Raw genomic sequence first — 17,612 nt, forward strand, 5'->3', positions numbered from 1 at the left:
CTTTTTTTTTTTTTAATCCTGTTCCATACAGTCCTAGCGAATAGCCGAATCTCGCCTACCGATCTCGTCTTCTGTCTGCCTCTTCCTCTCACTCCATCTCAGAATCAAGGATGGAAATTAAACGCTTTTGACACCAGTTTTCGAGATATTCACATTTATCGTGCACCAATTTTTGAAGGCTGCTGTAGTTCGTTCACCTTAATTTGGGTCAGATTTTCAACCCATTGTAGCTTATTTCACGCAGTAGTGCAAAGGCAGAAAAGGGAAAATACTACGACTCGACATCCTTTCCTTAGCATTTCTTTTTTACAGAAGATGAATCGAAGAAGGAAAAACAAATTTAAATATCCATACACCAGACTTGCATCATAATATACACTAGTGTTAACTTCTTGGTGTAGCTCAGCATTCTAGATGAATATATGTCAATTTTTTTCAAGATAAAGCGAAAACAGTATAATAAATTTATCAGGCGATGGAAAGGGACCCCTTCATGCGGCAGCACCGATATAACCGGGCGGTTCTGCTGACTGGTTATACAAACTTGAAACTTCCCTCAGCTTACCCTCAGTCCTCTGAAAGAGGAATGGTGGACTGGCGGAGAAGAGCGGCAACTTCAGTCTGCAGTCAACCGGGTTCATTTATCAAATGAATCTGGGTTTACAAAAACTACTACCATGACATTCTTCTTCCAAGGACATTCTAGAGATTTTAACATTTATTTAGCAGAGGAAATGAGTTTTTTGAAAGGGGCATGTAAAGTTATATGAAGAGACGGATTGACAAATGAGGAAGTGAAGGAGCATTGTGGTGTGAATGTGGATTGTGATAGAAAGCGTTAGGAGACATACATTGAGGTGGTTTGGCCATGTGGAGAGGATGGAGAGCGAGAGACCAACGAGGAGAGTGTGAGTGAGGTGGAGGGGGGAGCCAAAGATGATATGAAAGGATGGAGTGGAGAGGTATATGAGAGAGGGGAGTGTGAGCTAGAAGCAGGGCAGTGAAATGGCAGGCGACTGGGTGACATGAAGGCGATTTGTTTGTGGCCACCCCCTACGGACTTAAGGCGTCTGCCAATAGATATAACGATTTCTGGAGTAAGGTGTTCCACTGCCTTGTGATCTCTTTAATTTTGGATGATGTTTTCATATGATTTTGTACAATGTTTTAGGACTTTGTCTGAGACTGTGTATGTAGAGCCGTCTAATTATACAGGATGGAGGTTGGCAAGAGTCAAGAAGAGCTGGTGCCTGACGGGAAGAAGTCCAAGGGCGTGTGGGGCCGCAGGACGCGTCTGGAGAAGGCCCTGCTGGGGGTGTCCGGCGTGGCGCTGGTGGCCTGTTTGGCGCTGGTGGGAGTCGTGGCCAGCGGTGTGGCGGCCCCGGCTCCAGAGGGGTGAGAGAGAGAGAGAGAGAGAGAGTCGTCATCTGGTACTGTATATTGTATCTAAAACTCGAGAGGATAGTAGTCGATTTATAGATACATGGATAGACAGACAGATAGATAGATAGATAGATATAGGAGGGTGACGGTCAAAGAACCACGCATCCTCAAGATCTTGAACCCGTAGTGGTTATCTGCCTTAATGATCCTGGTTCATCAGGGTACAGGTCTGCCATTACCAATACAGTTATTTTCCTTTTTCCGAATACATTGTAAAGTCAAGGGTAGTCCAACAATTATTGTTTCAGAAATTTACAATATTGTGTTCAGTAATACTGGATAAATCATGCCTGGCAACAGACGTTTCTTCAGCCTTCACTCTGCACCTATTTTGTGCACAAGCCTCAGCCATGTCTTTGCTTTGAATCTTATTTAGAAACTTTGTTTTTAAGAATTAATTTTATGAATATAATTATTCTTGCATTTTTCTTAAACTTTACGTAATATCCAATTGCCTTTAGCTTTAGTAACTATTAACCCCTTCCATCAGATGACGCAAAAGCTTACTTTATTCTTACTAACACCAGACGAATTTATTTTGTTTAGAATTTATTTGCTTAGGAGACAACCATGATATCAGGTAATGATAAAAACTATATCTAACCTTGCCTATCTATCTATCTATTGCCTGACGCCTCAATCCCGTTTGGGGTGGCCACAAACAAATCGCCTCCAAGTCGCCCTGTCCCCCGCCATTTCACTGCCCTGCTCCCAACTCACACCCCCCTCTCTCATATACCTCTCCACCCCATCCCTCCATCTCATCCTCGGTCTCCCCCTCCCTCTTCCACCCTCCACCTCACTCACATACACTCTCTTTGTCAGTCTTTCACCCTCCATCCTCTCCACATGGCCAAACCACCTCAGTGTGTTCCTCACAACGCTTCCTATCACATCCACATCCACACCACAACGTTCCTTTATATCCTCATTCGTCAGCCTGTCTCTCCACGTGACTCCACAGGCTCCTCTTAAATAACTCATTTCCACTGCTCTCACTCTTGACTTGTGTCCTTCCAACAATGTCCAAGCTTCACTTCCGTACGTTAGAGTTGGTATCACAATACTGTCATGTAGTAACTTTTTTACTTCCATGCTCACTTCCCTGTTTCCTATTACTGCTTTCAAGGAACCAGCAACCTTTCTTCCCTGCTGTACCCTTTCAAGCACTTCACCCTCCAAACCTCCATCCTTACTCATCACACTACCCAAATACTTAAACGTACTCACATTTTCCAATTCCTCACCATCCAACCTCGCTGTACATTCAGCCAATTTGAAAAATATCTAAACTGAATAAAATCGTCTGGCTTTAGTAGGAATAAACTAGAAATATGATACCGTAATGGAGGAGTTAATTATATACTAAATGATGATGAATTAAGTCTTATGCGTTGATTTGGTTGTATTAGTTACCGCACTACATCTAGGCTTGATGGTTAAGACAGAAGTTGCCGAGATGTTCAGGTTTAACTATGTCGTATAACGCTGACCTTGCTTTATAGTCCGTAACCTCTTGATTCCATTGACGTACGGCAATTTTTTTTTTTTTTTTTTTTCATTCTTGTTACCTCCAGACGATTTTTTTTTTTTTTTGCTGTTTAGGCGAAATTTTTCGAACTAGGGGGATTAAATATTGCTTTCACTAACCCATTCATTACAAAAGACCTACTCTAAGATGAATAAAATCGTAAGGAGTTAACAAGACTTAACCAATAGTGTGCGTTACCTGATTCAAGAAGCTAAAATAATTTCCTTTTTTATTTTTTCATTCTGCTCTTTGCAGTAGCCCAGCGGCCGCCCAACAACCAGTGCCAAAGCAGCCCCGCATGAAGAAAATAGAATCCGATGAGTCTCCATCAGCACGTAAATCCAACCGCCTACCAGTGTACCATGTCAGAACAACTAGTGGGGCTGAGTACGAGCTTTGTAGCACCCCTGAGTGTACTCTGGCCGCCGCAGACATCATCGAGGCCATGGACACCACTGTAGACCCATGCCAAGACTTCTACCAGTTTGCGTGCGGAAACTGGATTAAGAATAACCCAGTGCCTGACGACTCCTCCAAGTGGGCTCAATTCAACTTGCTGGATCGTGAGTTGATGAACGCACTCAGTTCCATCCTCACTGAGCCCATCAACCCGGATGATCCCAAACCTGTCAATCAGGCTAAGGACTTCTACGCTGCATGTCTAAATGAGGATCTCCTGGAGACCATCGGGTTGACGCCCCTGTCAGATTTCTTAGCTCAGTTCGGTGGCTGGCCCATGACCATTGGAGGCTGGTCCGAAGCAGACTTTGACTGGCAAGCTTCTGTATCCGAAGGGAGAAAGCAAGTAGGTGCTGATTATTTTGTTAACATTTGGGTGTTCGCCGATGAGAAAGATACATTCTCAACAACCATCTATATCGATCAGACATCTCTTGGAATGCCACGTCAGGTGCTCACGGAATCCGAAAACTACCAAGAAAGGATTGAAGCTTATAAAACCTATATGAGTACCACAGCCACTCTTATCGCTACATCTTTGGGTGAGGATACAAGCCAGATAAGCACTGATGTGGAAGACGTCATGAACTTCGAAATTGCTCTAGCTGGCATAACTACCCCTGCGGAGAACAGGCGGAACATCGACCGAATGTACAACAACATGACAGTTGCAGACCTGAATCAGTTGACTGGCTCAGATATTGACTGGGTGCAGCTGCTCTCTTCTGCATTTTCTGCAACTGAGGTCGTGATTGATGCTTATACTAGAGTGATTGTTCAGGAGATAGGATACTTGCAGAACATGACTACCTTAGTAGGAGCAACCAGCCCCCGCACACTGTCCAACTATCTAATGTGGCGTCACGTGATGTCCCTGGGTGATGAGACCAATGGAGCCATGCGTGAGGCGTCCTTCGAGTACGCCATGGTGGCCAGCGGCGTGACGGCCCAGCAGTCACGCAAGCAGGTCTGTGCAGACAAAAGCAACAACTATTTAGGGCAGGCCATTGGCACTAAATATGTGGAGTCATACTTCTCTCAACAAGCCAAGGACGAGGTCAACATTATGGTGGAGGATCTGCGAGCAGCCTTCGAGGACCTGTTGGCCGTGAACCAGTGGATGGACGCCGAAACCAAACCAAAGGCTGTGGAAAAGGCTGAGGCCATTAGTAAGTCCATAGGCTACCCTGACTGGTACGGCAACGTGACGGCCTTGCTCACCTACTACAGCGGTCTGGGCGACATCACCAACACCACGCACTTCCAGAATGTGCTCAACGCCAAGTAAGCCAACCTTTGCTCAGTAGTTATTTTTAAGAGTGTGGTGAAAATGAAGACAAATGGAGAGGTTACTTTTCTCTCTCTCTCTCTCTCTCTCTCTCTCTCTCTCTCTCTCTCTCTCTCACACACACACACACACACACACACACACTGGGGTAAGGGCAAACAACCAAAGAAGAAAATATCAAAGGTAGCTACACCGATACAAATACAAATACAACCATATAGAGAGATAGAGCTATAAATCTGAACACAGATACAGATCCACAGCTGGTAATGTAACGTTGAGAATGTTAAGGGAAGAATTTATCCTTAATCCCTTCAACATCATGACGTGTTTATAAGGCTGTGCTTCTCACATCCATATATTTTTAATTATTTAATGGGAATTCCTTTATTTTTTTTTTTATTGCCTAGGTTTTCATCAACGAGTTTCTACCATACTCTTCTCCATCTCCACCTTTTCCAACATGACCTGGTTCCGAATTTCACTTGCTTGTCCAGGATTACCTTGCTTTGCACAACGCTCTTCCTCTTGTTCTGTTGTCTTCACGTAGCCTGATCTCTTTTATCTTTTTTATTTTTTATATGTCCAACTCTGGGCATAGGCTTCACAGCCTGTTCCCAAGGCCTAGTAGTCCTGCTGTATGCCATACACCTCTACATGTCACCACTTCGGCGTTAACACCCACAATCCATATTGAATATATGCTTGGGTTGTCTCATGCAGGACTGGTGTAGTGGTATTAGCGGGGGTATTTTTACATGTAGGTGGGTCATCTGGTATAACAGTAAATTCAGCTTCATGAAATTCAAATCCTTACACTATTCCCTGCCTCAGACTGGATCAGAACCTGGGTCCATTAGGACTGTAGGCCACCTCTCTACCGAGTCAGCCACCATCTCCCCCAAATGGGGGAGGCGGCCTGTTCTCTTGTCTCTTACCTTTCAGAATGGTGGATAATGATGGCTATACCTCACCCCTCCAGTTCGCAAAATCTCTCCGAAGTTGAGTGGAACTTCCTAGAGGTAGCAAAAAAAGTAACAACAACAACAAATATGATAATAATAATAATAATAATAATAATAATAATAATAATAATGATAATAATAACAATAACAACAACAACAGTAATGAAAATGAACTGGTATAGTCTCGAGCACCACAGTACTGTCGCTCCCTCTTTAGTCGGACAATGATGGAACTGTTACGTGATATTCAGTACGGGTTTATTGATCTCCGGAGATTGCAAAGTTTTATATTGGAAGTCATCGCTCACTGCCTCTTTTATCGTTATGAGTTGGATCAGCATTTATGTCCGCAACTGTACTGTACGTCTTCATGTAGGAGAGGTTAAGCTTTTCAGTCATATGACGTATTTCTCTCTCTCTCTCTCTCTCTCTCTCTCTCTCTCTCTCTCTCTCTCTCTCTCTCTCTCTCCAGACCTTCAACCTAAGAAATCGCTCTCGTACTGAAAGGTTTAATGAAGGCTACAGCTAATCTCTCCAGTTTGAAAAGTTTCTCCTAAGCAAAATAAAGCCTCCTGCAGGCAACAAGACCAAACCAACAAAAAACGTATCCTGGTTCAAGAATGCTTTAAACAGTCTGAAAACTTTTTTTTTTATATCAATCCTGCTCTCTTCGGTGACTACTTTCTTCACCTGAGGATAGAATTGTAAACCTACTGATGTTATTATATAGTTTTGATTGACCTCTTCGTTACAAAATGCCTTTCCAGTGCTGAATAATTCTCTCTTTAGGAAGCAGGGGTAAAAATGTAAAAATTGTCATCTTAGTAAATGAGTTGAAGAAGCTCGTGCAATCGATATGCCTACTTCAACTTCTTCCTCTTATACTACTACTACTACTACTACTAGTACTACTACTTACTACTTACAAAGAGCGTCATGTTATCACAATTTCCCTCTGATATATTATTTTTTCGTAATGGTAGGTGAACAATGAATAATATACTGGAACGAAAGACATTCTCTCTCTCTCTCTCTCTCTCTCTCTCTCTCTCTCTCTCTCTCTCTCTCTCTCTCTCTCTCTCTCTCTCTCTCTCTCTCTCTCTCTCTCTCTCTCTCTCACAGACACACACACAAACACGTCAAAGTGAAAGCCATTACTGGAGCATCTGTATCTCTCAAGTCGTATATCTTCACAAGGTCTCAGCTACTCCTTTATGGGTGAGTTTTTAGTAGATAAAATTTATTAAATGCATGTATCACATGCAGAAAGAATTTGAAGTCCACTTTACATGGGAATAATGTTATTAGCTTCTGCTTAGAGTGACGGCCGGGTCGGGCCAGGCAGGGTGGGGCTAGGTTGGGCCGGGCCGCTCATTTTCAAACAGCAGAGGGTAAACATCTGCTCGCGCTTAACTACTACTACTTCTTCTTTTGCCTCTTCTTCTTTTTCGTTTACGTCTTTCTTCTTCTTCTTTTACTACTACTACAACTGCTACTACTACTACAACTACTACTACTGCTACTACTATTACTACTACTACTGCTACTACTACTCCTGCTGCTGCTCCTGCTGCTGCTGCTGCTGTTTCTTCTTCGTCTATGATTACTACTAGGCTACTATTAGGCCTATTTCTTTTTCTACTACTGCTGTTACTACTACTACTACTACTACCACTACTGTTACTAATACCACTACTAGCCTACTACTATTACCATACTACTACTACCACTACCACTACTATTACTGTTGCAGCTACTACTACTACGGTACTACTTATGATTATTAATATTATTATTATTATTTCTATTGTTATTATTATTATTATTATTCTATTCTATTCTATTCTATAGCCCGACACCCTAATCCCGCAAAGGGTGGCCTCAAACAAAACGCCTCCAATTCGCTCTGTCACCCACCATTTGACTACCCTCCCCCCAACTCACCCCCCCCCCTCCCTCATATACCTCTCAACTCCATCCCTCCACCCCATCCTCGGTTTACCTCTCCCTCTCCCTCCCTCCACCTCACCTACATACACCCTCTTAGTCAGTCTTTCATTCTCCATTCTCTTCACATGTCCAAACCACCTCAGTGTATTTCTCCTAATCTTCTCAACCACATCCACATCCACCCCACATCGTTCCTTCACTTCTTCGTTCGTCAACCTGTCCCTCCACGTCACTCCACATGCTCCTCTCAAGTAACTCATTTCCACTGCTCTCACTCTTGACTTGTTCCCCTCTTGCAAGGTCCATGCCTCGCTTCCATACGTCAGGGTAGGGATCGCAATACTATCATGCAGTGACTTCTTAACTTCCATACTCACCTCCCTATTTCTCATCACTGCTTTCAGTGTACCAACGACCTTCCTTCCCTGCTGTACCCTTTCACGCACTTCATCCCCCAAAGTTCCATCCTTACTCATCACACTACCCAAGTACTTGAATGCACTCACATTCTCCATATCCTCACCATCCAACCTCACTGCACACTCTGTGACTTCATTCCTCTCAAACACCATTACTTTACTTTTGTTTACATTAACTTTCAGATTCCTCCTCCTACACACTGTCCCAAATTCATTCACCAAACCTTGCAACTCCCATTCATCATCACTCAAAAATACTGTATCATCAGCAAACAGCAACACCGGAAGCTTCCAAATCTCACCCTCATTCATTAAAGCCACCCCCACATCCACTGCCCTACCTTGCACCTCCTTTACAACCCCATCCATGTATATATTAAACAGCCATGGAGACATCACACAACTCTGTTTCAGTCCCACATTGAGATCAAAGAACTCACTCAGCTCACCATCCACTCGCACCGTAACCCTAGCTCCCTCGTACATACTCTTCACAGCACTCAACAATTTCCCCTCCACTCCATATATTCTTAATACCTTCCACATACCTTGCCTATCTATTCTGTCATAAGCTTTCTCCAAGTCCATGAAGGCAGCATACACCTTCCTTCCCTTCTCTAGATACTTCTCCACTAAACATCTTGGAACAAATATCTGATCTACACACCCTTTTCCCTTCCTAAATCCCCCTTGTTCTTCTCCAACTAGCTCCTCTGTCATATGCCTAACCCTATCAATGAGTATTCTACCATATATTTTACCAGTCACACTAAGTAGGCAAATACCCCTATGGTTACCACATACTTCTCTCTCTCCTTTTCCTTTGTATAAAGGAACAATTATACCTGATTTCCAGTCATCTGGAACCCTTCCCTCTTCCCAAGCCAATCTACACAACTTCCATATCCACTCCACAACAATCTCACCCCCATACCTAAACATTTCGCCACACACTCCATCAATTCCTGGGGCCTTTCCCAACTTAATATTCTTCATCGCTTCCACTACTTCCGCCCTACTGATCTCTTCCTCCCTCCTCTCATCTCTTCTTCTTCCAGCCATTCCCCAACCACTTATACTTGCATTGCTCTCACTCTCCACATTCAACACATCCTCAAAGTGCTCCTTCCATCTCCTCAGTTTCTCTCTCTTCTCCACCAACAATCTATTTTTCCTATCTTTCACTCCCCTACTATTTCCCCTTTCACACAGCCTTACTTTCTTTACTTCCTTCCAAAACAATTTCTTACTCTCCCTCCATTTCACACTCAGATTCCTCCCAAACTCCTCATCCACCTTCTTTTTACTATCCTTCACCAGTCTCTTAACCTCCCTTCTCCTGCTCACATATACCTCTCTCTGCTCTCTCTCATCTTCTCCCCTACCTCTACTCGCCAACCATTCACTATATGCCTTCTTCTTTTGTTCCACAGCTCGTTTCACATCATTCCACCATGCTGTCCCTTACACACCCTTGCATCTCCTCCTCACTCCACAAACTGCCTCACACGCTGCGCCTATCTCTTCCGTGAATATCTTACATACGTCTTCCACCCCTTCCATCTGCTCTAGCTCATACCTTCCCAGTCTTTCTTCCACTATGCTCTTATACTCTGTCATTTTCTCACTATCTTGCAATTTCTCCACTCTTCTCACAGGAGTTGCTTCCTCCTGTCTTCCCCTTCGTCTCCTCAACCACTTTCTTTGCAGCTCTACCTTGGCCATCACTAAGTGATGGTCCGAGACTCCATTCCCCCACCCTCTCCACACTCTTGCATCCAACACTTGCCTTCTCATTCGCTCATCCACACACACGTAGTCTATCATTGCCTTTCGTTCAACAAGTTCACCATCCATCCTCCTCATTACTCTCCATGTATACCGGTGGATCATCTTATGCCGAAAGTAGGTGTTGGCTATTGCCAACCCCTTACAAGCACAGATGTCCACCAAAGCACTTCCATTCCCATCAACGTCAGCTGGCACACCCCACTGACCAACCACTCCATCCACTCGTACATTCCCAACATTCCCATTCATGTCTCCAATCAACAGCACTCTCTCGCTCCTCTCAAACTTGTCCATACACGCTTCTACATTCGCCCAAAACTCATCTTTCACTCTTGCCACTCGATCCTCTGTCGGGGCATACACACATACAATCGCCCACTCTTGTATACCTACTTTCATCCTCACCCATACAATCCTTGCACCCACTGTTCCATACTCTCTTATATTCTCCTTCCACTTCTTGCTTATCATCAGACATACTCCCTCTCTTGCCCTCTCATTTTCATTGACTCACTCACATATACCTAACCCATATTCCCATTCTCTCATCCTTTCACCTTTCCATTTAGTTTCAGTCAATCCACATATATCCACTTTTGCATCCTCAAGCACCTGAACAATCTCTCTCTCTTTCACTTCATCATTCACTCCTCTCACATTCCACGTTCCCACCCTAAGAATGTCCTTCGTCCGTTCCTTAGTCGTCAACGTATGGTCCGTCCGGGTCCGAGGCACTTTGTTCGCTTTTTTAGTTAGTTCTTTTTACGGGGTGGGGCACTAACCCACCACCAACCCTTTTAGTCGCCTCGTACGACAAGCAGGGGTACTGGGGGAGTATTCTTGAAACCCCCCTACCCCCAGGGGGTAAAATGGTATTAGCGGAGGTAGTTTTATGACATGTCGGCGAGTCATCTGGTAGATCAGAAAAGTCTGCTTTTAAAGGAATTCAAATCCTTAAACTGTTCTCTGCCCCCGCCGGGATTCGAACGTGGGTCCATTAGGACTGCAGGCCGCCTCTCGACCGATTCGCCACCGCCTCCCCCAAACGAAAGGGAGGCACCTGCGTAAAGAGGGTCGAACTAGAGACACCTTCATTTATGTCCCATGTGGCTCCACCCTACTTCACCTTATTATCATTATTATTATTATTGCTCCTGTTGGTTATTTTGGCGCCTGGTGGTTTAGTGGGTAATTACGGCGCTCCAGTCGGACTGAGCCGGTGAAGGTTTATATCCAAGGAGTGGTTGTGGTTTATTATAGCTCACGTAATGCCAGTCAGGGATGAGTGAAGCTGGTCGCTCTCATTTTAAATGTCAGGACCAAATTGCCTAGCCCCGGGCTTCTACGTTTCTCATGGGGCAATGTAGGATTGGATAATGGACGGATGAAAAAATAATGAATTATTATTATAATAATAATAATTATTATTATTATTATTATTGCCATCATCCTCATCCTCATCATCATCATCATTACCATCATCATAAACATTATTAGTATTGTTGATTTCTTATTATTATTTATTTATTATTATTATTATTATTATTATTATTATTATTATTACTACTACTACTACTACTACTGCTGCTGCTGCTGCTGCTGCTACTGCTACTACTACTACCACTATTACTGCTACTCCTATTACCACTACTACTGCTACTACTACTACTACTACTACTGCTACTACCAGTACTACTACTACTACTACTACTATTATACTTCATCATAATCAACATAATTATCACTGTCAATTTTCTCTCATCCTCTTGTTCAGGAGTTGGATGAGCACGGACGAGCTGGATGACTACGGGCTCCCCACTGACCGCGAGCGTTGGTACATGGTTCCCGCCTACGTCAACGCCTACTACATGCCGGAATTCAACTCCATCAACTTCCCCGCAGGCATCCTCCAGCCGCCCTTCTACCGCTCCAACTCCCTGCAGTGCCTCAACTATGGCGGCATCGGACAGGTAAATGAGGGGACAAAAATTTCGGATGCATTCTAAGTGGCTCTGTTGGTTTCGAAGCACTTTTTATTCATCGATTTGTTTTGTCGATATAAAAACGACGCAAACAGCACGGCTCAGATTGTTCAGGGGTAATATTTAAAATAAATCGCTTAGGAAGAGGTGCTAGCGTCTACTTCAAACTTGGGGTCGTAGTCTATGATTTCGGAGATTACGTTGCATCTCCTCCACAGCGATTTATTCAGCACATTTTTCAGGTTATCAATCTCGTAACACCTCTTCCGTAGCGACTTATTTAGCACATTATACCTCGATATCCTCTTATATGCTACTGACGCAAACTATGTCGATGCTAAGATGATACGTACAGTATAACACAGTACAGAATATTCCAGGAGTACTTGGATGGGTGACCGCCTGGGAACACCAGATGCTGTTGGCATCCCTACGTGTCAAGTGGGGTTGGTGGAAGATTAGTGCCCCTCCCTGTAAAACAATTAACTCTAAGCCATTGGCCACCCCGTCTGGGATACATGGCGTCTGGCAATGGATGGATGGAATATGCAAAACAAATCGATTAGGAAAAGACGCTAAGAAGCCTCCGATGCCACTTACAGACGGATCCTTAATGTTTAGGGAGATAATCAAACTTCCGGCACATTAGTTCAAAGACATAACTAAACAACCTTGTATTGTGTGAAGTTGTTCCTCTTAACCATGTCGCTTTTCATGGACGCGTCATGTTAGTTTACTCACACTACAAGAAGACGATTTTCCGCAGATGAGAATCAGGAGGTGAGAAAAACTGTCTCGAGTATCTTTTGGAGGCTCGAATTTTCCTTGCTGAATGAAGTCGTCTGTGTTTACCCTGAATAAAACATCTAACTGCATCCACGACAGCGAAAGGGTTAATATTAAAAGAGCTGCTGGCCACACAAATAAATTTTCTATTCCATCACAATCATTTGGTCACTCCTAGACAGGCTTATATCAGTTCTAGTACTGTACTAACTTACCCAGGAAAACTGTTCAAAGCATTTTTTCGTGCTACTGATACTATAGCCTAATTAGGAGAAACTGGCGAATTAAGTTTATACCGTTGTTAGTTAAAGTAGAATTATGCTTATCGAATGCACAAGGTCATTACGGCAGGAGAAGGTGAATATTTGAGGAAGTAAGATTCTGCGATCTTCACCTCCCTTCGCCGTAGCAATGGAATCTGATAGGCAGTTTCCTCCTTGTGTACTGAGAACTCATTAACGAGGAAGAATGTAAACAAAAAGGCAATTTAAAACGAGGAATTACTCTCCTTGCTTGGTACCATGTGGCTGGCTAAGAGACCATGGACGTACTCGTATCTATAAGGAAATATGAATAAAAATATTTAAAAATATGTAGTTAGACTGAAAGGACTGCCGTTAAAAAAAAAAAAAAAATCAAAGTACCAAGCGATCACTGATAATAGTTAACTGTTACTGATATTTGTTTATCCTGAAAAATGCTCAATATATTTTCGCAGGTGACTGACCACGAGATCACCCACAGAGTCGACGATCAGGGCTGCCACTTGAATACAGTTGTCTGGTAGTGGCAAAATAAACAGGAAGTTACAGCAATGAATTAAAGACATTAACATCTTTCGTATATAATTTCACAGGTGATTGGGCACGAGATCACGCACGGGTTCGACGACCAGGGACGACAGAACGACAAGGACGGCAACGCGATACCGTGGTGGACCAATGCCACTCTGGAGGCGTTCAACGTGAAGGCCCAGTGTATCGTTAACCAGTACGACAACATCCGCCTGCCGGAGATCGACTACCTCCTACCCAATGCCACTCTCGATGGCGTGAACACGCAGGTCAGTCCTCGCCGTTTAGGGCACTTTTCGTCATCTTCATCATCCCGACCTCTTTTCCCAGTCAGACACGAGATAGGGTCGAGAGAACGAGAGTGTAAAAAAAAAATGGGAAAGTAATCAACAGCATGCCCGGTAAGTATTGTATTGGCGATATTCCACGTGGCATAGGACATTTCAGAGTGTTTCTTCCTTAGTATTTTATAACCTTCGCCAACGAAGTAGGACGGAGGTTATTATTATATTCACGGTTCACCCGTGTCTGTATGTGTACGTCTCAAAAACTTGTCATTGGATTTCAATGAAATCTCATGGATGGGTACCGGTAGGCGGTGGGTCAAGGAAGAGTTCATTAGACTTTGAAACAGACTGGATCCGGATGGAAATAAATACAATATTTTATTGGCGTTGGCGGAGGTATGCGCTGAGACTGTGTAACAAGACAGACTAAGACCATAGAAATAGCTGACTATGTGAGACCGTAAAAGTATTCGTCTAGTAGGTAAGACGAATTACAGCAGTAAATCATAATTTTTAGTTGCGTTGGCAAGGGTATGAGCTTTCTTAACATTCCCTTGTAAGTTATCAATGTCGCTTTAAATTCAACATTCTTTGCATCAGTAACGTACAGGAGGATATTGAGGTGTATTGTGCATTATAAATCGTCATGTAAGAGATATTGCTAATTCTTCAAAATCACTTAGAACACAACCCTAAGTGGCACTGAAGGTGTCGTAACACCTCTTCCTTAGCGACTGATTCTTTATAACGCCCATTAAATTGTCAGTATCAAAACAACAATAATAACAAAATGACAATGTTGAGATGTAATATGAAAATATAAACCGCAAAGAAGGAGGTGCTACGATGCCTCCTATGCTACCTAAAATACGGCCACATGTTGGGATTAGTTTGTCAGTCCTGCCACTATCAGTTGCTGCTGCTACCAGTATTATTGTGTGCTAACATAATTATTAGACCGTCACTCAGCACGGTGATAGTTTTCAGCAATGCTCGGCTGTGTAGGCCTTTGACTCTTTCTTAGTTTACATAATCAATAGACAGAAGTGCCAAATATCTATGAACCAGAATCATTTACATTCCGATCAGAATCATGCTAACATGTCCCTCATCTTGCTAAAATTGCACATCTTCTTCAGTTCTAAATGGAATGAATTTACCAGCACAAACACTTTCCGCTCCTTCTGTCACCTTGCCACGAACCTCTCCAGAGATTTTATTTTTTCCTTTCTCTGCTAATTTCACTATGGTGTTGTTTCTTTGTCTTTCCCTGATAAAGCTTTAGTTTATCCTGAGCTATGATTCTAACTCCACTTGGAAGTACTGTGGCGTAGTTGCTTCATCTCTTCCCTTCTCAGACACTTTTGTATCTGATATTAGAATTTCTACTTAAGATGTATTTGCTTTCTCTCTCTGGCTTCAGAACTATTACAGTCCTACTTCTCTTCCGACACTGCATAATTGCACTCTTTCGTTCTTTCGTTTCTACTTTTCCTTCTTGCTGAAAGTCCTTTAAAAGGATGGGGGGGGGGAGTTGACTGTTCCGAACCAGACCTTACAACTGTTGCCGAAATGTTTTTCTCCTGTAGTTTCAATCTTTGAGTCTACCCTCAACAGGAAGATTTTGAAACGCTTTTCGTCTTGTCTACTTACATTCCCTTTATATTCCTGGATATCTCAAAATCTTTTGCCCGAGCTTGGTACATAATTCTTTAACTACCACACTGTCACTGAATGGATTCTATCAGTCATTCTGTACCTTCATTTTGTTCCCTTTCCTACGTTTTTTTTTTTTTCTTAAGTTCTCAACAGTGGTGTCCCTTAAGGTTTTGTTCTTTTCCATTATCCATAAGTGATCTTAAGACTTGTACAGCTGCGGTTAGGTATTCCTTCCCACGTTGATACCTCTAGCCTGTAAACACGGCCCTGTTGCACACCATCTCAGAACATAATAGCCACTGAATCTGACTACATAGCAATTGTTAGAAGCCATGTTTGAGATTTATTCATGTACTGTAACACGTGTGACAGAGCCAAATTTACAGATTCAACATAACAGGGTGAGAATTAGTATCTGGCCGCGTTTGTCCGTCAAACTGCTGTCAGCTTACATACAGATGATCCCATCGTTCACTTATCCACCTGCTTCTTGCTGTACGAGTATTCATCTCATATAACCATAACATTCACATGATGGTATTATGCCACCCTTAACTTTTGCCTTACGTGTTACGACTGGTTAGGGCAAGAGAAACTTTAAGACCTATTCCTCCACTTTTTTTCCTTAACTTTGACAATACACAGCTCAGTCCTTCATTATATCTAAGTATCCCCAGTGTCTCTTTTTCTCGTGATCTGCACAGAGGCTGGCTTTGTACAAGTGACTTATTTTCCCTTGTATGGAGTACAGCTGCCATGTGTGGCAGGATTCACCACATGCATCACCATTATATAGGCTGGAGTTTAAGGTTTAGCATCTGATCATCTTTCCTTATCTCACTGCCTTCTAGTGTTTGTCTTTGCGAAAGTGTTGCATCACTTTCTCACTGCCATCATCAGGACACTGGACATTGCTCCTCTGAAGTCTACATGCATGCCTCCATCACTTTGGCACTCGTCTTGCTACCGTGCTCACCCCTTTTCTGCCAAGCTTTTTGATGCTTAAGTTAGCCACTAATCTCAGTCCTTAGCCCTGTCGGCCTGATGACATTATTTTATATTATTTAGTTATTTATTTTTGCTACTTCCAAGTTCCAGACGTTTATATTAAACTTAAGATATAAGGAGTAAATGACCATATCTAAGTTCCCCTGTTCGAAAACTCTCCTAAACTGAATAAAATCATCTGAAGAAAAACTAAAAATGAAATGCAAAACGCGTCTTCATGCTAAAGAGGTTAAAGTGCACAACCGGTCATTTGTAAGACAGTCTTCCTCGTGTATTTCCTGCAGCCTGTGATCCCCAGTCCTTTTAATGCAATGTAGTAAGATATCTAAAAATGAAAGGATCCTGATTTTTTTGTAATTCAACTCTCTACAGAAGAGATTATTAGTGCAGGCTCACAGCACTGGAGTACTTTCTGCATGAAGAAAAGCAATTTTGTTTATAGTTTATTCTAGAGATACATCTCTGAAAACAGTCTTTTTTTCAAAATACACTAACTTTTGTAAACGGAGAATATACTCGTAGGCTGAGTAGCAAAAAAAAAAAAAAAAAAGTGACATGGTAGCCTAACTCTACCATTAAAGAAAAGTTTTCACAATGACCATTTTCGTAAACAGGGCGAAAACATAGCTGATAATGGCGGTATCAGGGAGGCACTGCTGGCATACCTTAAGTATGTGAACCGCACCGGCGAGGAGCCACGCCTACCGGGTTTGGAGGATTACACGCCACTGCAGATCTTCTTCCTGAACAACGCCAACATCTGGTGCACCTCCATCACGGACGAAGGCCTCCTCAACCAAGTGTTGACTGACCCACACTCCCCTGGGGAGTTCCGTGTCAAGGTGCCCATGGCCAATATGAACGAGTTCTCCACCATCTGGAACTGCCCTGCCGGCTCGCCCATGAACCCAGAAGAAAAATGTGTCGTCTGGTAGCGAGAGGAAGCACTGCTCATGCTAGAAAGTTATTAACTTTGTAATACTGAAGGGTAAATTGTTGTAAGGCAAATATATGGGCATTTTTTTTTTGGGGGGGGGGGGAGAAAATTTCTTTTATGTATGAGGTGATTTGTCAATAAACAATAAAACAAATATTAATATCTGTGTATTTCATATACAGCAATATTTTTTTAGGTTGCACTGATAACGCATGCTTATGTAGCAATGCAAGCCCTTTGAGAATATCATTGGTGTCCAAAAAACTACCATTTATATTATACCATTCAAGTAGTGAGAGTTCTCTTGATGTGA

At 42.8% G+C, this 17,612-nt stretch overlaps 1 protein-coding gene across 1 annotated transcript; it reads left to right on the forward strand.

Annotated features, from left to right (window-relative positions):
• The first annotated feature begins 1,216 nt into the window (after positions 1-1,216).
• On the forward strand, positions 1,217-17,297 carry LOC145401152 (neprilysin-1-like). Its single transcript, XM_080273488.1, has 5 exons — positions 1,217-1,395; positions 3,230-4,717; positions 11,621-11,816; positions 13,471-13,677; positions 16,977-17,297. The coding sequence occupies exons 1-5, from the start codon at positions 1,217-1,219 to the stop codon at positions 17,295-17,297; spliced, it is 2,391 nt and encodes a 796-aa protein (XP_080129614.1).
• Positions 17,298-17,612: the final 315 nt, after the last annotated feature.

The sequence above is a fragment of the Coenobita brevimanus genome, chromosome 6, assembly GCF_032717465.1.
Source record: "Coenobita brevimanus isolate Jiangsu-jjx chromosome 6, ASM3271746v2, whole genome shotgun sequence".
NCBI classification, from domain to species: domain Eukaryota; kingdom Metazoa; phylum Arthropoda; class Malacostraca; order Decapoda; family Coenobitidae; genus Coenobita; species Coenobita brevimanus.